Source organism: Crotalus tigris, unplaced genomic scaffold, assembly GCF_016545835.1.
Source record: "Crotalus tigris isolate CLP2741 ecotype Arizona unplaced genomic scaffold, ASM1654583v1 scf7180000017989.1554031673:749699, whole genome shotgun sequence".
Lineage (NCBI taxonomy): Eukaryota > Metazoa > Chordata > Lepidosauria > Squamata > Viperidae > Crotalus > Crotalus tigris.
Genome location: NW_024096759.1, coordinates 10725 through 34192, shown reverse-complemented (window position 1 = coordinate 34192; position 23468 = coordinate 10725). Strand labels below are relative to the sequence as shown.

The window sequence follows — 23468 nt, the reverse complement described above, 5'->3', positions numbered from 1 at the left end:
TATGTCCTGCAGTTACAAGTCCAAGAAAAGCAGTTACATGTCCTGCAACTTTCAACTACACAGAGTCCTAAGATTAACTGAACAGTAGCAGGACATGTGTTCAGCAGGTCAGCGGTTCAAATCTCACCGGCTCAAGGTTGACTCAGCCTTCCATCCTTCCAGGGTAGGTAAAATGAGGACCCAGATTGTTGGGGGCAATGTAAATATATATATATATATATATATACATTGCTTACTGGTGTACACCGCTTAGAGAGTGCTTGCACTTAAAGCGGTATATAAGTCTCATAAATAAATAAATAAATAAATGATTGGGTCTTATGCTGGCTTCAACAGTCCTGTTTGATTATTAACTTCACTCTCTGACTTCCTCTTTGCTAATCTTTGCTAAACAACAGCAGAGCCCAGGGACTATCAGTATGATTCAGGAAAACAACTGAGTTCAAATGTGGAGACTTGACTCTTTAAAACAACGAGGGATTACTTACAAACGAGCTAGGTCTTTAACACAGAAAAGGAGACACTCTTGTTTGACTCAAAGGATACTACAAGGCATAAAAAGTGACTTATTCATTGATATAGAGGCGGTGCTATGGAAACCTGTTTGGCATAAAAGGAAAGCTAGAATAAGATTTAAGAGTTTTGACTTAAGGCTCTATATATTGGATTTTAAGGCTTACTAGATATGGATTGATTTATGGCTTAAGAAGGTTAAATGAGATGTTAGATTGAATAAAAATTAATTAAAGGTTTGGATTTAATAAGAAGACATTTGTCTATATATTAATATGTTTGTTGTGGTAATAGTAATTTTGGGAGGAGGTTAAAGGAGTTTGACCCAGATATTGAAGGAGTGATAGATTATAACATATAATAGAAATAGAAAGGTATTTTTTTGTTTTGTCTTTGTTTTTTTTTCTTTGTTTTTTTTCCTTTCTCTCATTTATTTTTTGAATTAATATTTTTATTATTAGGAATGATAGCTATTTTGTAATGGAAGAAGAATAAGAAAAAAAGAAGAAATGATATTAACAAATGTTTATTGATTATGTTAAGGAAAAAGGGAATGGGGAGACACCCGAAGTGTTAATTATGTATTTAGATTAGCAATATGGAAGATAGTAACTGAAATAGTAAAGCTTAATACAGGATTTGGACTTATTTAGATGAAATGTTACTAAGAAAAAAAGAAGGAATGATATTAATAAATGAATATTGATTGTGTTAATGGAAAAAAAAAGGTATGGAGAGACATTTGAAGTGCTAATTATGTATTTATGTTAGCAATATGGAATATAGCAATTGAAATAGTAAGTTTAATATATGATTTGGATTTATTTAGATGAAATCTTATTGATGACTGTTTTGACTGACTTAGTTGTACTGAAATACATTAACTTGAATATAATATACTACTAGAGCAGTGGTTCTCAACCTTTTTAATGCCGGGACCCCCAACCGGTCGTAAGTCGAGGACTACTCAACCGGTCGTAAGTCGAGGACTACTCAACTGGTGCACCACCATTTGCAGAATGGGGCTTTTGGCGGGCTCAGCAGGGCAGAGACAGCCTGGACAATTCCTATTGGCTTTTGAAAGCCAATAGAATTAGACTCTATTCAAGAGAGTTTATTCTATTGGCTTTCAAAAGCCAATAGAATAAAAGGGAGTAGCACAGCTAAGGAAAAGGGGAAAAAAAATGGCAGACTGCATTGTTTGACTACCCCCATGAAATGGTCGTTCGACCCCAAATGGGGTCCCGACCCACAGGTTGAGAGCCACTGCAATAGAATAAAAGGGAGTAGCACAGCTAAGGAAAAGGGGACCACTGTACTAGAGGGAATAGAGAGGTCTTTATGAGTATGACTTTGTATTTGGACAATTGATTGCCCTGCCACTACAGTGATTCTTAAGCACTGGTTTGTAAAATGAAAAAACTAATAAAACTTGTTTTTTTTAAAAAAAGAAAGAAAAACAACTGAGGAAATGCATTCACCTCCTCCATCATACCACTATGAAGGACATATAGTTTTGCATATTTTCATTTCATCGGCATCTCTTCCTTTCTAGCTTTCGAACTAGATCTTGATAAAACACTACAAAAAAAGCAAATTCAATATGATCGGCCACCAGCATGAATATATGAGATTTGTTCTGTGTGGTATTTGGCCTGGTAGAGACACACCCATTTGTCTGGATTAGTACAGAGAAAAAAAAAACTTTGTAAGAAAAGAATAAGAAAAAAAATCTGCTCAAATGACGAATACAAAGATTTGAGATGCCTATATGTGCAGCAATACTCATGCATGCATGCAGATATGAGCTACAAAGATAATTAGGGGGCTAGAGGCTATAAAATATGAAGACCGGTTGTAGGAATTGGGTATGTCTAGTGTAGTGAAAAGAAAAACTAGGGCTGACATGAGAGGAGTGTTTCAATATCTCAGGGGTTGCCACAAAGAAGAAGGAGTCAGGCTCCTGAAGACAGAACAAGAAGCAATGGATGGAAAGTAACCAAGGAGAGAAACAACATAGAACTAAGGAGAAATTTCCTAACAGTGAGGACAATTAACCAGTGGAATGGCTTGTCTTCAGAAGTTATGGGTGCTCCAACACTGGAGGCTTTTAAGAAGAGATTGGACTGCCACTTGTCTGGAATGGCGTAGGGCAGTGATGGCAAACCTATGGCACGGGTGCCAGAGGCAGCACTCAGAGCCCTCTCTGTGGGCACACGCACCATTGCCCCATCCCCGCCTCCTCTCGCAGCCCCCTCCTCCCCAGCAGCCCCCCCGGGAGGAGTTTCGCCACTGGGCCTGGCCCGCCTGGAGTAGTGCAGCCAAGGACATGGCAGCCGGGCAGTGGGTACAAGACTCCGCCCTCACGCTCCATTGCACACAAATGATGCTGTGGGGTGCGGGCAGAGGGCGTGGCCGCCATGGCACTGCAGGCCTACCTGGGCGATCTGCGGCGGGCCATGGTGGTGGTGGGATGCCCTACGGTCAGGCAGGTGGAGCAGGGGGCGGAGCGGGGACAGGTGGGAGGGGCGGTTTTGGGGCACTCGGTCTCTAAAAGGTTCGCCATCACTGGCACAGGGTCTCCTGCTTGAGCAGTGGTTGGACTAGAAGACCTCCAAGGTCCCTTCTTATTCTGTTATGAACTCTCTTACACCATATGTGTATTGATAATATAAGGCAGTGGTTCTCAACCTGTGGGTCGGGACTCCATTTGGGGTCGAACGACCATTTCACAGGGGTCGCCAAACAACGCAGTCCGCCATTTTTTTCCCCTTTTCCTTAGCTGTGCTACTCCCTTTTATTCTATTGGCTTTTGAAAGCCAATACAATAGACTCTCTTGAATAGAGTCTAATTCTATAGAATAGACTCTCTTGAATAGAGTTTAATTCTATTGGCTTTCAAAAGCCAATGGGAATTGTCCAGGCTGTCTCTGCCCTGCTGAGCCCACCAAAAGTTCCATTCTACAAATGGTGCTGCACCAGTTGAGTAGTCCTCGACTTACGACCGGTTGAGTAGTCCTCGACTTACAACCGGTTGGGGGTCGCGGCATTAAAAAGGTTGAGAACCACTGATATAAGGGGAAAAACACAAAGTAAAATGAGGAATAATGGTTTTCTCCAACAAATGCATCCCATTTCATGAATGAATCTGCGAATCCAAAGGAAACTTTAATATTCCCCTACCTCTTTTGGAGCTTGGATCGTGATATATTGGTCAAAAATCTTTTTTGCACTATCCTGGAGTTTGTCACATCCTCGGAGTTTTCGATAATCTTCACAGGCCATCCAGAAGTCCAAGTTCTCTTCGCTGAATTCTGATTTCAAGAAAGCGTGGAAAGCAGCTCGACCATCTATAATGCGGAGATGAACAAACCAAAACGATTTATTGAAATCTTTCCTTCTTTTCTTTTTACGTAAAATCTGTAGAAATTCTGTTAATTCCACCTGGAATAAATTCTGCAGTTTATCGCATGGATTTTTTTTTTTCTACTTCAGGTTACCAAGCGATATTAGTGGATGTTTTAGGAAATGAGAAAATGTTAGTACAGATATTCCTTGACTTACAACAGTTTGTTTAGTAACTGTTCAAAGTTATAACAGAACTGAAAAAAATGACTTATGACCGTTTTTCACACTTATGACCCATGGTCACAAAATCAAAATTCAGACCTTGGCATCTGTCTCATATTTATGACGGTTGCAGTGTCCTGGATGATGTCATCCCCTTTTGCGACCTTCTCACAAAAAATCAGCGGGGAAGCCAATTTCACTTAACAACTGGGTTACTACCTTATCAACTGCAGTGATTCACTTAACAACTTTGGCAAGAAAGGCCATGAAATGGAGCAAAACTCACTTAACAAAATGTCTCACTTACCAAAAGCAACTTTGGGCTCAGTTGTGGTTGTAATAATAATAATAATAATAATAATAATAATAATAATAATAATAATAGTAGTAGTAGTAGTAGTAGTAGTAGTAGTAGTAGTAGTAGTAGTAGTAAAGTTGGAAGGGACCTTGGAGGTCATCTAGTCCAACCCCCTGCCCCGGCAGGAAATCCTACACCATTTCGGACAAATGGCTGTCCAGTCTCTTCTTAAAAACTTCCAGTGTTGGAGAATTTACAGCTTCTGGAGGCAGGTTGTTCCACTGATTAATTGCTCTCACTGTCTGGAAGTTTCTAATCCGAGTACTATTTGTAGACTTTTTTTTTTTAAAAAAAAATCTCTTGCCACGAAGACACAAACTTTTAAGAAATGAGCAGGGAAATTCCAGAAACAATAAATCCAGCTGAAATGTCCCTCTGAATTTTGAGAGGCTTCCTCCACTCTACCTTAGGGACAGGCAGAGCAGATTGCTATTTGAATGCCTGATTTCCTATCATTATTGAAAACTATGTATTGTTCTATGAACGATGAGCTCTTAAAAATCTGATTTGCAGATGCTGCCCTTAAATACCTAGCTAACACAGAGAGAATGATATTTAATAATGAGCCTCTTCATACAGATATTTACGCTCTAGTTTTTCCAATAAGGGTCATGGGTTTTTTTTGATTAGAGAGTACTTGTGTCATTGGGGATTGTGCTGTAGCTTCCAAAAAAGCCAACACAGTGCTAGGCTGCATTAACAGAGGGATAGAATCAAGATCACGTGAAGTATTAATACCACTTTACAATGCCTTGGTAAGGCCACACTTGGAATACTGCATCCAGTTTGGTCACCGCGATATAAAAAAGATGTTGAGACTGTAGAAAGAGTACAGAGAAGAGCAACAAAGATGATTAGGGGACTGGAGGCTAAAACAAGGAACGGCTGCTGGAATTGGGTATGTCTAGTTTAACGAAGAGAAGGACAAGGGGGGACATGATAGCAGTGTTCCAATATCTCAGGGGCCGCCACAAAGAAGAGGGAGTCAGGCTATTCTCCAAAGTGCCTGAAGGCAGGACAAGAAGCAACAGATGGAAACTGATCAAGGAGAGAAGCAACCTAGAACTAAGGAGAAATTTCCTGACAATTAGAACAATTGTTAACCAGTGGAACAACCTGCCTCCTGACAATTAGAACAATTAGTTAACCAGTGGAACAACCTGCCTCCAGAAGCGGTGAATGCTCCAACACTGGAAGTTTTTAAGAAGAAACTGGACAGTCATTTGTCCAAAATGGTATAGGGTTACCTGCCTGAGCAGGAGGTTGGACTAGATGACTTCCAAGGTCCCTTCCAACTTTATCATTATTATTATTAGTATTAGTATTATTATTATATTACAATTTTAAACCCACAGAAGAAGGAAAAAAATAAAATAAAACAAATCTATGAGGACAGCTATTAAGCTATACAATAGCTTTTGTCAACCTTACTGCAGGTAGTCCTCGAATTACGACCACAGCTGAGCCCAAGTTTGAAGATTCCTGTCCTAGATCATAGCCAAAACATGTCCCTGATCAAGAAAGTCATAACAGTATGTTTTACCGGTATGAACCAGAGCCCTAAATGATTTTATTTCCCTCTTCCAGACCCATCGTGATAGTCTGCAGATCCCTGAGAACTAAAGTTCACATCATGTCCAGATCTCACAAGAAGGCGTTCATAAAGCAACATGTCTGTTGGCCATCAGTCCTGTTCCTAGGAATATGGTGGTTACCAAATCTTGACCTAAAGAATATGCCAGGAGGGAATAGGGATGAATGTCCTATCAAACAAGCTACTTGATTGGAATTTGGCCACTCCAACTGCTTTCTGCTCTGTTGTAAACTAGACTGTTCCTCTACTAACGTCTCTCTCCATGTCCCACAGGACTTCTGAGAAAGCTGGATTCTGAGGAAAACAGGATTTAATTCATTTGGCAAGGACCGGACCATTTTTATGAAAAGGCCTTTTGTTTACATATTTGCCTATGCTCTCTACCGGTTGGAATTCTGGGAATCGGCATTAATGATTATTATTATTAAGCAGGCTGGGTTGGTGCCAAGAAACCATCTGGAATAAACAAAGGTTCTCAGGATGACTAACCCTCTAATTTTCAAACACCATTCTGTGAAAAAGACACCCAGAAATCTATAAACTGTGTGTCAAACAATCCCTTGAAAAGGTTGACGAGCCACTTGTGTAAACTTACATGGGTGTAGTAGCAGTTTTTCCAAAGATTCTGCCCATTCTTGGGCTTCCTCGGGAGTTGGCCTGAAGAGAGAACAAAAATGAGTGACTGAAAATTAAGATGATTAAAGCCCTGGAGACTAAAACCTATGAGGAACTGGGCATGGCCAGTCTAGAGAAAAGAAGGACTAGGGGGAACATGATAGCAGTATTTGAGGGGCTGCCACAAAGGAGAAAGGGGCCAGCTTATTTCCCAAAGCACCAGACAGCAAGGCAAGAAACAATTAATGGAAACTAATCAAGGAGAGAAGCAACCTGGAATTAAGGAGAAACTTCCTAACAGTGAGAATAATTAACCAGTAGAACAACGTGCCTTCAGGAGTTGTAGGTGCTTCATCACTGGAGAGTTTAAAGAAAAGACTGGACAGCCACTGTCTGAAATGGTGTGAGGATTAGGGTTAGGGTTAGGGTTAGGGTGTTGGTCTAGAACAGTGGTTCTCAACCTTTTTAATGCCGCGACCCCCAACCAGTCGTAAGTCGAGGACTACTCAACTGGTGCAGCACCGTTTGCAGAATGGGACTTTTGGCGGGCTCAGCAGGGCAGAGACAGCCCGGACAATTCCTATTGGCTTTTGAAAGCCAATAGAATTAGACTCTATTCAAGAGAGTCTGTTCTATTGGCTTTCAAAAGCCAATAGAATAAAAGGGAGTAGCACAGCTAAGGAAAAGGGGGGACAAATGGTGGACTGCGTTGTTTGGCGACCCCCATGAAATGGTCGTTTGACCCCAAATGGGGTCCCGACCCACAGGTTGAGAACCACTGGTCCATTCTAGCTCTATTCTGATTGATTGGAACTGGAAATCAGATGTGACAGATGAGAGGTCTTTGCCCAAAGAACGTTAGTAAGAGTTATCTTATTAGTCTGTGCTGCAAATAATGTAAGAATAACATGGAGTTATTCTTTCAGGAATGTTATGTGAAGACCTAGCTCTCTGGAGAAGGCTCTAACGCTGGGAAAGGTAAAAGGAAAGAGAAGAAGAGGATCAGCAACAAGCTGGTTGGGCTAAATTACACTAGCAATGAGGCCACTGTTGGAAGACCAGCTTAGAGACAAATCTCGAAAAATAAGAATAACAAGAGTTGGAAGGGATCTTGGAGGTCTTCTAGTCCAACCCCCTGCTCAAGCAGGAAACCCTCTGTAACATTCCAGACAAGTGGCTGTCCAGTCTCTTCTTAAAAGCCTCCAGTGAGGCTTCTTAAAAGCCTCCAACTTCGGAAGGCAAACTGTTCCACTGGTTGATTGTACTCACTCTCAGGAAATTTCTCCTTAGTTCTAGAGTGCTTCTTTCCTTAATTAATTTCCATCCATTGCCTTTTGTTTTACCTTCTGGTGCTTTAGAAAATTGCACCAGAAAACAGCATCTTCATCGATTAAATCACTATCTACTATATGTGGGCACTAAGAGTCATCACAGACTTGATGGCATAATCAATTAATCTCATTCCGTGGATTGGCAAGGGTGTCCAATTCCCAGTAGTTTAATTGCATCAACAAAAATGTAGCATTTTGCACTGACTGCTCAAAACGGCAACTGTCTTCCTTCAGTTTCAGGATCAAGCCCCAAAGGTGTTTTATCAAAAGGCAACTGGACTTTTGTGGGGGGGAGGTTTCCTTGAAAACATTTCACTTCTCATTCAAGAGGCTTCTTCATAACCAAAGAAGTTTCATAACTGAAGAAGCTTCTCGCATGAAAAACGAAACTCTTTTCAAGGAAAAAAAATAAACCAAGAAAGTTCAGTTGCCTTTTGATAAAGCATCTTTGGGACAACCATGACTTGTTTGACTGAAAATCTCCATAGACATTCGGGAACAAGTGTTCCTGCAGGTTGTTTTTACCCATATGAAGAAAAGTTCCATTCACAATCAAAGCAGGTCAATGAAATTCTCTTCCAAGTCATTCACCTCCATCAGAAGGATTGCATTTCTTATAGCTTCATGCCAGCAAGTTCTTACAGCATCTTTCTGGACAGACATTGGTCTGAAATGGTATGGAGGGTTGGACTAGAAGACCTCCAAGGTTCTATTCTATTCTATTCTATTCTATTCTATTCTATTCTATTCTATTCTATTCTATTCTATTCTATTCTATTCTATTCTATTCTATTCTATTCTACTCTACTCTACTCTACTCTACTCCACAGTATTCTTATTCTATTCTTATTCTACTCTACTCTACTCTACTCTACTCTACTCTACTCTACTCTACTCTACTCTACTCTACTCTACTCTACTCTACTCTACTCTACTCTACTCTACCCTACTCTACCCTACCCTACCCTACCCTACCCTATATCTTTTCCTTCTCCTTTTTCCTCTTAGTTGGCTGTTGAGTCTGCAGAGCTTTTGATTTCACTTTCTATGGCTGAAAGACTTCATGCTTCGGCCACAATAACTTAATCATCCACTCCACAGGTCTTCTTGGGGCCCTATCTGATTCTTCTGCAGCCAAACATCCAGATTATTCTTGACATCAAGAGGGGCGATTCAAGGATCAGGTGCAGCCCAGCAGTTGTCTTTTTTGCAGCCCTCGAGACTTCCAAACCAGAAAATCGATTGCAAACTTTGTGAAAAGCAATAGAATAATTTCTGGTCAATCCTCTCCAAACAGGAAAATCAAGTAGAATGCTATTACTGTCCCCTCTAGTGATGCCATTAATTCACTGTCCTGTTTCTACCCCATACAGCCCTTAGTAATAAAGAGAAATTGTTTCAAATTTGCAGGCTTCTGGATACAATAAGTTGCCGGTTCTTCTTTGCAGCCTTCAGATTCACTGTGAATCTGGTGCTGCGAGGCTTCCCTCTGCTCACCTGTGGCTGTGGATGATGGGGAGTTTTAGTCCCACAATCTGGATGCTTAATAAAGTGGAGAGGGCTGACAGAGACAGTACTTATCTTGGACTTGCCTCTAAGACGAGATCCATTCAGGAAACCATCTGTAGCTCTAAAAGCACATTCAGGTTCCTTCAACATAGTGGACATTCAAATCAGGTAATAAAATTACAGTAAATGTAGACCCATTAGAGTTCTAATGTTGCAAGCTCGCATACCCTATCTAGGTCTCTAGGGTACTCTCTTTCTCTCCATCTATCTGTTTATCATCGTAAGGGCTTCCAATTTGCTGCCCTGAGGCTCTATGAGCTCTTGGCTTTCTTTCAACAGCACTCTGCAAGGAATCTAGCTCGGGACAAAAAACAATTTCTCCTAGCCCCTCCTGTTCCTGGATATAAATAAAAGGAGACAGATGGATGTCTCCTCATTCATGGGAAGTCAGATTCTTCTGAAAAAAAAACCATGAACATTTGATTTGGTGTCCTATCAACAGACTGGAGTGTATTTCCAAAATACATTTAACTACACTTAATTTAACTCAGCTCGTTAACCACTTAGTGATTGCATGCATACAAGTTTGCAAAGTTTTAATCTTTGGGTCGTTGTTTACGAGTGAGTTGTATGCAGGCAGCCCCTCTCGTTCGTTCAATGTACTTGCATGGTGCGAATTGTGGGGTTCTGCACTTTGCGAGAACGTAACCACTATCTTGTTCAGTGGGCAGACGATGGAGCCCTCTCTTCCTTGGGAAGAAATGGGAGCTGAACCAAGGGAGCCCTGCATGACAGGAAGACGGGAGCTTTAATTTAGTAAGTCGCGGCCAATGACTAGCAAAGTAGTTTTGGCTTTGAAAAGTGTAGCAGTGGAAGGTATTTGAGTAGTGGTGAGCAGTGCGTCTACTGCAGCGGCCCCCAACCTTTTGGCCATGAGGAACTGATTCCGTGGAGAGAGATTTTTCCGTGGACCGGAAGAGGGTGTGGTTTTGTGTGATGCCTACATTCCGTGGATGGGGCTTTGTTTCGGTTTCTGGCATGTTGCGGACCGGGAGTTGGTTACCCCCTGATCTTATGTTTCTGGAAAGCCCTTGGTCTGGGGTCATAGAGACAGTTGACTACAGATAGTCCTCAATTCATAATAATTCGTTTAATGAACATTCAAAGTTATAACGGCACTGAAAAAAAGTGGCTTACAATCCTTCTTCATACTTAACAACCGCTGCAGCATCCCCATGGTCACGTGATCCAAATTTGGATGCTTGGCAATTGGCTCATAGTTATGACAGCTGCAGGCATTCCGGGGGTCACATGATCCCCTTTTGTGACCTTCTGACAAGCAAACCCAATGGGGAAGCCAGGTTCACTTCACAAACCGTGTTACTAACTTAACAACTGCAGTGATTCACTTAACAGCTGTGGCAAGAAAGGTTGTAAAATGGGGGCAAAACTTAACAACTGTCTCGCTTAGCAGTGGGAATTTGGGGCCCAAGTGTAGTCATAAGTCAAGGACTACCTATATAACTACAGTCTCTTGGCACCGATGTCAGCCTTTTCAGAAACTTAAAAGGTCTCTGACATAGTTATCTGTCAACGCTGCAAATATTGTATATTCTTGCTTTTGACAATATGCAGAATTGTCTGGTAAATATGGGGTTAATAAAGAGCAGACGGGGTGTTGGGGGTAAAGCCCGGGAAAGAAAACATTTGACCTTCACCCTAATTGGATAGTGTGAGATATGAGGGCTAATTTAGGGAGGGAACATGCTGATAATTTAACTGCTCAGAGGAAGAGAACTTAGATCCTAGCATCCCTCCATTGTGCCTGTGCCGACATTTTGTAACAATAAAAGTCTTTTAGGAAAATAAATGCCTGGAAGTTCTTTGGAATGTTTCATTAGCTGGAACCACAACAGTTATCTCTATGGAGTTGCACGCATTGCAGCTTGTCCCAACTACCATCTCTTGGCTCCCATTCCCAGCTGAGAAATCTGGTTCAAAGTGAGGTTACCTTAGTGACTGGAGGTCCTGATTTCCTGAGCTCCACAACCTTAGGAAATTTTTTTTGTTCTTCTTTCTAAGAAACAGAAATGAAAGATGGGGAATCAGGGACACACACAGTCAAACTGCACGCTAATTCAGGCATGAAAGTTAAGTGATGGGGGAAGCTAGGGAGATGGATGTGAAGCATGGCCAGTTGGACAAAGGGCCCCCAAGCTTAGCTTTAGCTGCTACCCCAATCTATCACCATTGAAAGAGATGCAAAGAGATGCTTTTGAAAAGGCAACTGGATTTTCTTGGATTTTTTTCCCCCTTACTAAGGAAACATACAATGTTTTGCTTTTCATCCAAGAAGCTTCTTCACTTCTTAGATAAGAAGGGGGGGGGGGACAAGAAAGTCCAGTTGCCTTTTCAAAAGTACCTTTGGGATAACCCAATTATCTATCACAGTGGTTCTCAACCTTTTTAATGCCGCGACCCCCAACCGGTCGTAAGTCGAGGACTAAACCGGTCGTAAGTTGAGGACCAAATCAGTTGTAAGTTGAGGACTACCCAACCGGTCGTAGGTCGAGGACTTTCCCTGCCCAGGAGCACCACGCATGTGTGGTGCCGCCCCCTGCGCCGGCCGAGGCGTAGCTGGCAAGTGGCAGAGATGGAGCAGGCCGACCACCAGCTGGCCCAGCCCAAGGGAGGTAAGGCACCCGCCAGAAAAGGGGAAACAAATGGCGGACAGCCTTGCTTGGCGACCCCCATGAAATGGTTGATCGACCCCAAATGGGGTCGCGACCCATAGGTTGAGAACCGCTGATCTATCAGGTGTGGGGAACTATGGCCCTTTTATGACTTGTGGACTTCAAGTCCCAGAATTCCTCAGCCAGCTATGCTGCCTCAGGAATTCTGGGACTTGAAGTTCACAAGTCACAAAGGGGTCATAATTCCCCTCCTTCTGATCTAGATGATTGACAATTTTCATCCCTGTGATCATCAGCCATTCAGTCATGTCCCACCCTTCCTATTCTCCATAACCATTAAAAAAGACTTACACGTTTGCATATTAACCCTTAGTTGTTCCTCATAGATGAAGAGAATGGCATTTCCTATCTGTAAAATGTTATTATCCTAGTCGTTATTGACTTAATAATTTATCTACTTCCTCTTTGTTAGAAGGCACTAAGATGATAACCCGAATTACATTTATTTGTCCAAGGGTTTGATTTATATACCATTTATCTACTCCTAGAGCACACAAGGGCAAGTACAGAGCTTTTATGTATCCAAAGTGCCTTGGTTTTGTTTTCCTAAAGCAACTTAAGATATGTAGAGTTTGTACATCAATATCCAGGATCACAGGTCAGATTGGAAAAGCCCAAACACATACATCTAATAGCTCCACATTGTTGCCATAGTTCTTTTTTAAAGCATCGGAAGCAGTGAAAGATTAAGAACAAAGAAAAATCTCCACACAGAGCTGTAGATGCATGTCTGCAGTATATACAGGTGTACACATAATTTTCTGTTTTTTAAAAGCAGAATGAGAGGAATTAGGCTTTTCTTAGCAGTGGGGAATGGTGCTTCTATGGTGGACTGAAACCATCGTTCTGTTGCAGTCTCAAATAAAGTATTGTATGGTGAAATGAATCATCTGAGATATCTCCTATATCAGGAAGATTAATATTAGATATTCCAGCGCTATTAGGAGACTGAGAGATAAACACTCATTTATCAATCTGAAGGAAAATCTGCACCGGAGGTCATTCACAGCCATAGGAAATGAGATATATTTATATTATCTTTTTTTTCCCCAAAAAAACATTCAAACTTCTTCATCTAGATCAGCCTTTCCTAAACTGGTGAATTCCAGGTTATTTGAACCATAATCCCGTTTCTACCACATTGACTGGTATTTTCAACCTGGTTGGAGGAGGTTTTTTTCACCCAGGTTTACAATGGGGTATAACTTGGCCAGAATTGATGATTTCTGTTTTACAGATACAGAATTTACAACTTCGAGGCTCAAAGAGAAGAGGTGTAGCAGTTATCTATAGATATTTACCAGGTTAGAAGCTGGGAGACTGGGAGTTCTAGCCCTAGGCTTTGGCACAAAGCCAGTTGGGTGACCTTGAGCCAGTCCCTCTCTGTAAGTCAGTGTTTCTCAACCTTGACCATTTTAAGGCATGTGGACTTCAATTCCCAGAATTCCACAGCCAGCGTTGCTGGCTGTGGAATTCTGGGAGTTGAAGTCCACATGCCTTAAAATGGCCAAGGTTGAGAAACACTGCTCTAAGTCCTAGGAAGAGAGCAAGGGCAAACTAATTTTGAAATTTTGCCAAGAAAATTGCAGGGATTTTTCCAGGTAGTTGCGAGAAGTGGTAAAAAAAAAAAAACCTTGAAGGTGCACATGTGTGGGCAGAGAGAGAGAGAGAGAGAGAGAGAGAGAGAGAGAGAGAGAGAGAGATAGTGTAGGTTACTCAACATGCCCAGGAAGAAGGCATAGTTTTAAAGGGCTATTTTGAGATATATAGCTTGAAACCCAGCAATTAATGCTCCACTGACACTCACCGGGGATGTTTTTGCTTCTGCTGTGTGTTCTGATGGCTGCCATCGCAGTCTGACCCTACGTCTGATTCCACACTGGAGGCCAGTGACTGAAACACAAAAAAGCAAGATTTGAGCCTAAAGGGCATCTCTCAGCCAACACCAAAGGCTGCCGCATCCAGGCTGCAGATATCCGGATGACCAATAGGTGGGAACAGAAATTGAGTTTCTATATCTTGTTACTGCCCTCTAGTGGCCATGCAGATCAGAATCAGAATAGAGCTGGAAGGGACCTTGGAGGTCATCTAGTCCAGGGCTTTTCAACCTTTTCACCCCTTGTACCACTTTTAGGATATGGCAACATCCAAGTACCACCCGTCGCCTAGCAAGGTGTCAAAAACTTGATGACCCAAAAAAAAAGAAAAACCAGGAAAAAAGTGATAAAGTACAGGTAGTCCTCGACTTACAACAGTTCGCTTAGTGACGTTCGAAGTTACAATGGCACTGAAAAAAGTGCCCAAGCCACAGCCGAGCAAGACACCTGCCTGCCCGCCCGGCCACGATCTTCCTCCTGTCCGAGGTTTTCATTGTTGTGAGCTTTTCTGTTGAGGATTGGCAGCGGGGGTGGGGTGGGGGAATTTGATTTTTATCCCCCCCCCATCTGCTGGGTGGTTGCAGCAGGTTTTGGTCACTTCACATGACCCTGGGACACTGTGACCGTTATAAATATGAATCAGTTGCCAAGCATCTGAATGTAAATCACAAGACCCTGGAGATGCTGCAACATTCCAGCTGATCGGCGCTTCTTCTGGGCTCAGCAGAAGCGCCAGGATCAGCACCGAGCTCCAGCTGGAGCCTGGCATTGATCCTGGCGCTTCCGCTGAGCCCTGACAGCCCTGCAGCTCCAGCCGTCTCTCACTCAGGTTTGTGCGGTGCTGCCACCAGTTCAGCCCATTCCCCTCCCCTGCTATCACTTTTCTAGGATGGTCGCGTACCACCTGCCAGGTGCCAATGTACCACAGGTGGTACCCGTACCACTGGTTGAAAAGTCCTGTTCTAGTCTAATCCCTTGCTCAAGCAGGAGATCCTATACCATTTCAGGGAAGTGACTGTCCAGTCTCTTCTTAAAAACTTCCAGTGATGAAGTACCTACAACGTCCGAAGGCATGCAGTTCCACTGGTTAATTGTCCTTACTGTTAGGAAGTTTCTCATTAATTCCAGGTTGCTTCTCTTTTTGATTAGTTTCCATCCATTGTTTCTTGTCCTGCCCTCTGGTTCTTTGGAAAATAAACTGACCCCCTCCTCTTTGTGGTAGCCCCTCAAATACTGGAATACTGCTATCATGTCACCCTAGTCCTTCTTTTCTCTAGACTAGCCAAACCCAAGTCCTGCAGCCGTTCTTCATATGTTTTAGTCTCCAGGCGCTTTAATCATCTTAGTTGCTCTTTGTACTTTTTCCAAAGTCTCAACATCTTTTCGTAATGTGACCAAAACTAGATGCAGCATTCCAGGTGTGGTCTTACTAAGGCTTTATAAAGCGGTACTAATACTTCACATGATTTTAATTCTACACCTCTGTTTATACAACCAAGGATTGTATTAGCTTTTTTGGCTGCTGCAGCACACTGCTAACTCATATTTAAGTGATCGTCCACTAGGACTCCAGGGTCCCTCTCACAGTTACTGTTTTTGAGCCAGGTTTTGCCTAATCTGTACTTGTACCTTTGGTTTTTCCTGACCAGGTGTAAAGCCTTGCTTTTCTCCACATTAAATTTCGTTTTGTTGGATAGGGCCCATTGTTCAAGTCTATCAAAATCTTTTGGGATCCTGAGCTTGTCTTCTGGGGTGTTGGCTATTCCTGCCAGCTTAGTGTCATCTGCAAATTTGATGAGTTCCCCTTCTATTACCTCATCTAAGTCATTTATGAAGATATTGAAGAGTACTGGGCCTAAGACGGAACCTTGTGGTACCCCACTGCTTACTTCCCTCCACGTAGATGTAGTACCATTAAGGACTATTCGTTGAGTACAGTTTGTCAGCCAGTTACAAATCCATCTGGTGGTGATGCTGTCTGTCCCACATTTTTCTAGCTTTCCAAGAAGTAGATTGTGATCTACTTTGTCAAATGCCTTGCTGAACTCTAGTTGCCTACAGTCCAGATCTGCTAGCCTAAGATACCAATCTCAGACAGCTCCAAGGCACCTGCTGAAGTGACTGATTTAGGAAGACCCAAACTGAGGGCATCTGTAAAATGACACCATCTTTAGGGTTTCCCAAGTCTTTAGAGCAGTGGTTTTCAACCTGTGGGTCGGGACCCCATTTGGGGTCAAATGACCATTTCACGGGGATCGCCAAACAACGCAGTCCGCCATTTTTTCCCCTTTTCCTTAGCTGTGATACTCCCTTTTATTCTATTGACTTTTGAAAGCCAATAGAATAGACTCTCTTGAATAGAGTCTAATTCTATTGGCTTTCAAAAGCCAATAGGAATTGTCTAGGCTGTCTCTGCCCTGCTGAGCCCATCAAAAGTCCCATTCTGGAAATGGTGCTGCAAGTTGTCTGCAGAGAAGGTGAGCTGTCTGGAAGTTTCCACCCCTCCCTGCTGAGCAACTACTAAAAATGTAAGTAAAAGAGGGCCAGGGGTGAGAGGTGGGAGGCCGGCGGGCGCAGGAGGGTTGCTGGCGCACATAGGGCCCGGCGGGTGCCTTACTTCCCTTGGGCTGGGCCAGCTGGTGGCCCAGCCAGTGGTCGCCCTGCGCCGTCGCTGCCCCTTGCCAGCTACGCCTCAGCCGGCGCAGGGGGCAGCATCACGCATGCACGGCTCTCCCTGACAGGGAAAGTCCTCGACTTATGACCGGTTGGGTAGTCCTCGACTTACGACCGGTTGGGTAGTCCTCGACTTACGACCGATTGGGGTCACGGCATTAAAAAGGTTGAGAACCACTGCTTTAGAGGAAAGTGGCTCTTTGCAATAACTCAGGGAAAGCAAATACTTTCTCCTTCCCCGTTCCTTTTCTTCCTTTTATGTCAGTGTTTTTGTTAAATACTCAGTCTAATAGCAGGATCTGTGTCTCTTTATTTATCTTTACTTATCTAGCTGAAGCGCAGGACATGCTTGCTTTAAATAAATAAATACTTAAAAGAGATAGCCACAGTACTACTCAATTAATAATAAACCAAGTGGGCTGCCAGGGATAAACTTCAGGTTTGTTCAGTTTTTCCAGACCTTGAAAATCCACAAAGTGGGCTCAGAATAATGGCTGTCCAAGGACAAAGCCAGCTCAAGGACAGAGAAAAATCACATGCCTCCCTGCAACCCTATACAGACCTATTGAAATGAAATGCTTTCAAAAGACCAATTGAAAATTCTCTCTAATCAGAGTTTAGAGCAGTGTTTCTCAACCTTGGACCCTTGATGATCTATGGACTTCAGTTCCCAGAATTCCTCAGCCAGCCATGACCTCCTCAAAAGTTACTTGCAACCTGATTTCTGAGCTACAATGGTGGCACACACACCACCTTGCAGTCATGTGATCACATTTTGGATTCTAGGCAACCAGTTCACCTTTGTGGCTGTTTGCAGCATCCAGCAGTCACATGACCATGGTTTTCAATGTGGGGTTTTTTTGCCAGTTTCCGGCATTTACTTCTGATTTCCAGCAAAAAAAAAAAAAAGTGACCATTGGGTAAAATGAATTCAGATAATAACCGCGGTATTTGCTTAATAATTGCCACAAAAATAAAAGTCATAAAATCTGGTCACATGGTGACTCATTTAATGGCCACAACTTAGAACCGTGATTCCTGGCTCAACTACAATTGTAAGTTGAGGATTACCTATACTGGGAAATCAAACATATTTGCTCATCTACTAAAATCATACAAAGAAGTAGGCATTAATATCTGGCTGATCTCCATATGAAAATTCCTTGTAGATGAGATTCTCTTTCAAATGTTCTGAACAAGAGCTCTTTCAGCAGTTTACCAAAATGTGTATATGTTCAAAATTTGCAATTAGTGCTCATTTGTGATAATTCACCAGTGGGCTTTCCCTGAAACTTACTGAGGATCACGTGACTTATAAGCTTTTGACAGCCCTAAATTTCTTGGGGTCTTGAAACTTTCCTTATGTTTTATTCCAGAACAGAGATGGGCAACTTGAAGTCTCAGATCTGCAGGCAGCCTCTGAACATACTTTTTATCAAAGTGGCTGAAAACTGATTGCATCATTTCCTGCCACTATCAGGTGAGAAATATGAGCCTTAACTTTTAAACATCTATTAGCTGAGGGAATAAAGAGCATAGAAAAATCTTTTCCCCTTGCCCCAAAATCTTCCCTGAGAAAAAACCTATCCCCACCAACTTTTTTTCATGCATCTGATGCATTAGTTTTCAGAACACCACAGAAATCAAACAATCTCAGTCTTGCTGGGGGGGGGGGACACAGAAATTTGTGCCATTCCATTCAAGCAGAAATGTGAGCTACTGCACTCTTCTGTTCTTCCAAACTCTTTAGAGAAACTCAGCTTTCTAAGTCTTGCGTAAGAGTCCCACCTTGGATCGAGGTTTTGCAGATGAAAATAAAAGCAATATTACAACACTTTACCTTTTGACAAGAAATCGTGACCAACAGACCAACTTAAAGAAAAAGATAGCAATGTTCCGATATTTGATATTTGAGAAAAGGGGGTTAACCTATTTATCAAAGCACCAGAAGGCAAGACAAGAAGCAATGGATGGAAACTAACCAAGAAAACAGGCAATCTAGAACAGCGGTTCTCAACTTGTGGGTCGGGACCCCATTTGGGGTCGAACAACCATTTCACGGGGGTCACCAAACAACACAGTCCGCCATTTTTTCCCCCTTTTCCTTAGCTGTGCTACTCCCCTTTATTCTATTGGCTTTTGAAAGCCAATAGAACAGACTCTCTTGAATAGAGTCTAATTCTATTGGCTTTCAAAAGCCAATAGGAATTGTCCAGGCTGTCTCTGCCCTGCTGAGCCCGCCAAAAGTCCCATTCTGCCAACGGTGCTGCACCAGTTGAGTAGTCCTCGACTTACGACCGGTTGAGTAGTCCTCGACTTACGACCGGTTGGGGGTCGCGGCATTAAAAAGGTTGAGAACCACTGATCTAGAACTAACGAGAAACTTCCTGACAGTGAGAACAATTAACCAGTGGAACAGCTTGCCTTCAGAAGTTGTGGGTGCTCCATCACTGGAAGCTTTTTTTAAAAAAGACTGGACAGCCATTTGTCTGAAATGGTAAAGGGCAGGGGTCCCCAACCCCCAGTCCATGGACTGAACACTGGGCCGTGGCATGCCAGAAACCAGGCTGCACAAAGAAGCAACGCTCCATCCGCAGGATGCAGGCAGTACATGAAACCATGCTCCCTCCGGTCCGCAAAAAAATCTCTCTCCATGGAACCGGTCCCTGGTGCTCAATAAATTGGGGACCTCTGGTATAGGGTCTCCTACTGACCAGGAGGTTGGACTAGAAGACCTCCAAGATCCCTTCCAACTCTATTCTGTTATTCTCCAATTGGGAACTTACTTTATAGAAAAATGGCTCAACCTTTTCCTTAGACTGGCCGGATAATTAAGGAACCCATTTGGATCGTGGTTTCATTCTCAGTTATGGGCTGTGTTATGAGTGGCTTAGGTCTACTCTGAGTAAGATTGAAGCATCCTGTCTTTTATTCTTGCAGTTATGGGAAAATACTATTTGAATACCAATCTGGCAAGACACTGGCTTAAGCTAGCAACAGTGATAGAAAGGAACTGTTTTGCTTCACAAAGGACTGGCCACTGTAGCCATACATCAAACGCCACTACAAAGTGGGGCAGAGAACCACAGAGTCCCAAGGGCAGAGAGGCTCCTCTACCTAGGTGATCTTCCCAGCTTGAAAACAATGACTTTCAATTAGATGGTTTTCATTTGGGACCTGAAAGCTCAAAGCTCTGCATGACAGGAAATTATGCAAGTTGAAATCCAATTGTTTTTTTTTTTCCTTTCTTTGCTCTGAGGACCACACCTGTTTTTCCTTTAGACAATGTTTTTTTTCCATTGGCATCTCCTGGGGTGAGTGTTTTCAGGAAGGCAGAATTGAAGTCTCATCCCTTTTGTAATGCATTAATATTGCATACATGTACAAAGGCACGGCTGTGATATGGCTGCCGTGACCACCATCTTGCTTTTTTTTGACCCCCCCCTCTCCACAATTGGATGGCAGTGGCTACTTCCCACTGAGCTCTCTACCTTGTGTCTCTAAAGAGACTCTGTTTGGGGATACATTTGGAATTGTGACATGCCATGAGCATCTCACAAACTCATCACATCGTTGCCAGTGACCAGATGGATACGGCTGGCACCCAAAGACACAATTTGCCTGAAAATACACTGTGAAATTGTTTACTGCCACCTTCAACATTTCTGGAATGCCTTCTGCAACCTCAAGTTACCTCTGTATCTTTTCTAGATCCTTGGTGCTCCCCGAGCTTGGTTGTTTTCTTGCTGACGTTTCATTACCCAACTAGGTAACATCATCAGTGCTAGCCTAGGACCCCCACACTTCAACCCTGAATTACAAATATCCTTTATTGGTTCCACATATGGGCATCAAACGCTTCAGAAAGCACGCAAATGGGAACACTAGCACTGACGATGTTACCTAATTTGGGTAACACTAGCACTGACGATGTTACCTAATTTGGGTAACACTAGCACTGACGATGTTACCTAATTTGGGCAAGAAAACAACCAAGTTCAGGGAGAAGCAAGGACCCTTCATTTCAACCCTGAGCTACAAATATTCTCCTTTACAATGCCTTTCAATGCCTTGGTAAGGCCACACGTGGAATACTGCATCCAGTTTTGGTCACCACGATGTAAAAAAGATGTTGAGACTCTAGAAAGAGTACAGAGAAGAGCAACAAAGATGATTAGGGGACTGGAGGCTAAAGCATATAAGGAATGGTTGCTGGAATTGGATATGTCTAGTTTAACGAAGAGAAGGATGAGGTTTCTCATGATAGCAGTGTTCCAATATCTCAGGGGCTGCCACAAAGAAGAGGGAGTCAAGCTATTTTCCAAAGCACCTGAAGGCAGGACAAGAAGCAACGGATGGAAACCAAACAAGGAAAGAAGCAACCTAAAACTAAGGAGAAACTTCCTGACAGAACAATTAACCAGTGGAACAACCTGCCTCCAGAAGCGGTGAATGCTCCAATACTGCAAGTTTTTAAAAAGAAACTGGACAGCCACTTGTCTGAAATGGTATAGGGTTTCCTGCCTGAACAGGGGGTTGGACTAGATGACCTCCAAGGTCCCTTCCAACTTTATCATTATTATTATTATTTATTGATACCTATGCGACACCCTAGAATCCAGCAAATTTTCTTGGCTATGAATGCTTGAGGGACACGGTCATTTTGGCTAATGAAAACGCTGTTGGAGGAGAACTCTTTGTTCTGCGGCATGTCAGCTTCTTGTTTAATTAAAAAAAAAAACTAAAACATTGCTTTGAAAAAAAATATCAGGTGGGGGAAGGGAGTTTGGAGAATGGCAAGAGAAGGCTTCTCGGTCTCTCTGAGTGATTCACTGGCCTCTGTGGGGAACCCAACAAACCACTCAGTATCCCAGGCCCCCGACCATAACCTTTCCTTGATCATTAATTATGAGCTATGTAATCTTAATGGGATACATTGTTCACAGCAGCAAATTCCAGAGATTCAAACCAATGGGAATAAAGACACTCAGATGTTTAGACTACAAGCAAACTAAAATAAAAATAAAAATGGAGAGGCAAATAAAAAAAGGTCTAGGCTTGCATTTCTGGGGGAGAGGAGGAGGAGGACGAGGAGGAGGAGGAGGAGGAAGAAAGCATTGGTAAGGTGCTCAGTAAGAAATCAAGAAGTTCCACTGACTTTATTTGATCCTCCAAAGAAATTCCTCAGGTGTTGCTTTGCTGCTGTCAATTTCTCGCCCAGTTGTCGCTCTTTCCTCAAAGATTTGGGGGACGGCAAGCTCCACCCACTTCCTGTTTTGTTCCCTTCCTCAGTTCCCCTTTGGCATGGTGCCCCTTGTTGATCCAAACGTCCTTCACTTCGAGAGCGCCAGAACCCTCCCGGATCTTGAAGAGGGAGCTGAAGACAGTTGATCACCTCGGTGTCATCTAAGCGAATGCTTGGGGTGGAAGGTTTCTCCTGCTTTTCACAGTCGTTCCTCAACTCCGGATCCTCACAGCTCTGGTCCTGCTTCCGAAGGGTGCTCCGTTGCCATGGCAGGAAGTCACAATCGACGAGGCAACCTTCAGAGCCGCACTTCTGGAGAGGGCTCAACATCTAGATGGAGGAGAACAAAATTTTAGTACCGTGCCTATTCCTTGGAGGTACTTGACCATCCACCAAGACAGAACAACAGAATGACAGAATTGGAAGAGACCTTAGAGCTCTTCTAGTCCAACCCCTGCTCCAGCAGCAGACTCTATGCCAGTGGTTCTCAACCTGTGGGTCGGGACCCCATTTGGGGTCGAACGACCATTTCATGGGGGTCGCCAAACCATGCTGTCCGCCATTTTGTTCCCTTTTCCCTAGCTGTCCTACTCCCTCTTATTGGTGGCCACACCCACTTGGGGGTCACCACAACATGGGGAACTGTATTATGGGGTCACGGCATTAGAAAGGTTGAGAACCACTGCTCTATGCCATTTTTGACAAATGATTGTCCAGTCCCTTCTTAAAGGCTCCAGTGTTTGAGCACCCACAATTTCTGGAGGCAAGTTGTTCCACTGTTCCATTGCTCTAATTGTCAGGAAATTTCTCCTTAGTTCTAGGTTGCTTTTCTCCTTGATTAGTTTCCATCCATTGCTTCTTGTTCTGCCTTCTGGTACTTTGGAGAATAGATTGACCCCCCCCCCCTTCTGCTTTGTGGTAGCCCCTGAGAAATTGGAACACTGCTGTCGTGTGTCCCCCCCCCCCAGTCCTAGTGGAGATATTCCTCTTGAGACTGTCACATTGGCTCATGATTCACCAAATAAGAATCCAGAACAGCCATTCCTCATATTAGTGCCTCGGTTATGGAACTCCCTGTTGGTTTATTTGTGGCTGGCACTGAGCCTCAAAAGCTTCCAGCACTTGCTAATGACATATCTGTTTACCCAGATCCTTGATATTGGCTTGTTTTTATCAGGCCGTGTCCCTGCTTGCACTTAATCATGACACAAACACTCCCTGTTTGTAATATCACTATTCTGCCTTTGGCTGTTCACCTTTTCTTTGATTCACTAAGGAGACAGCCTAAAGCAGTGGTTCTCAATCTGTGGGTCAGGACCCCATTTGGGGTCGAACGACCATTTCACAGGGGTCGTCAAACAACGCAGTCCGCCATTTTTTTCCCCTTTTCCTTAGCTGTGCTACTCCCTTTTATTCTATTGGCTTTTGAA

General features: G+C 43.1%; 1 protein-coding gene across 2 annotated transcripts in view; it reads right to left on the bottom strand.

The window, feature by feature from the left end:
* LOC120309272 (regulator of G-protein signaling 8-like) overlaps window positions 1-22832 on the bottom strand; it is a 28009-nt gene extending 5177 nt beyond the window's left edge. Inside the window, exons 1-6 of one of the 2 annotated variants that reach the window (XM_039346332.1) lie at window positions 22791-22832; window positions 21952-22368; window positions 14051-14136; window positions 11502-11567; window positions 6631-6692; window positions 3697-3863 (exon numbers count right to left, since the gene is read on the bottom strand). In XM_039346332.1, the coding sequence (XP_039202266.1) occupies window positions 3697-3863; window positions 6631-6692; window positions 11502-11567; window positions 14051-14136; window positions 21952-22368; window positions 22791-22823 (831 nt within the window). In that variant the 5' untranslated portion in view covers window positions 22824-22832. The remainder of the gene's footprint in view (window positions 1-3696; window positions 3864-6630; window positions 6693-11501; window positions 11568-14050; window positions 14137-21951; window positions 22369-22790) is intronic. The other variant, XM_039346333.1, reaches the window with a different exon arrangement.
* Between the last annotated feature and the right edge of the window lie 636 nt (window positions 22833-23468).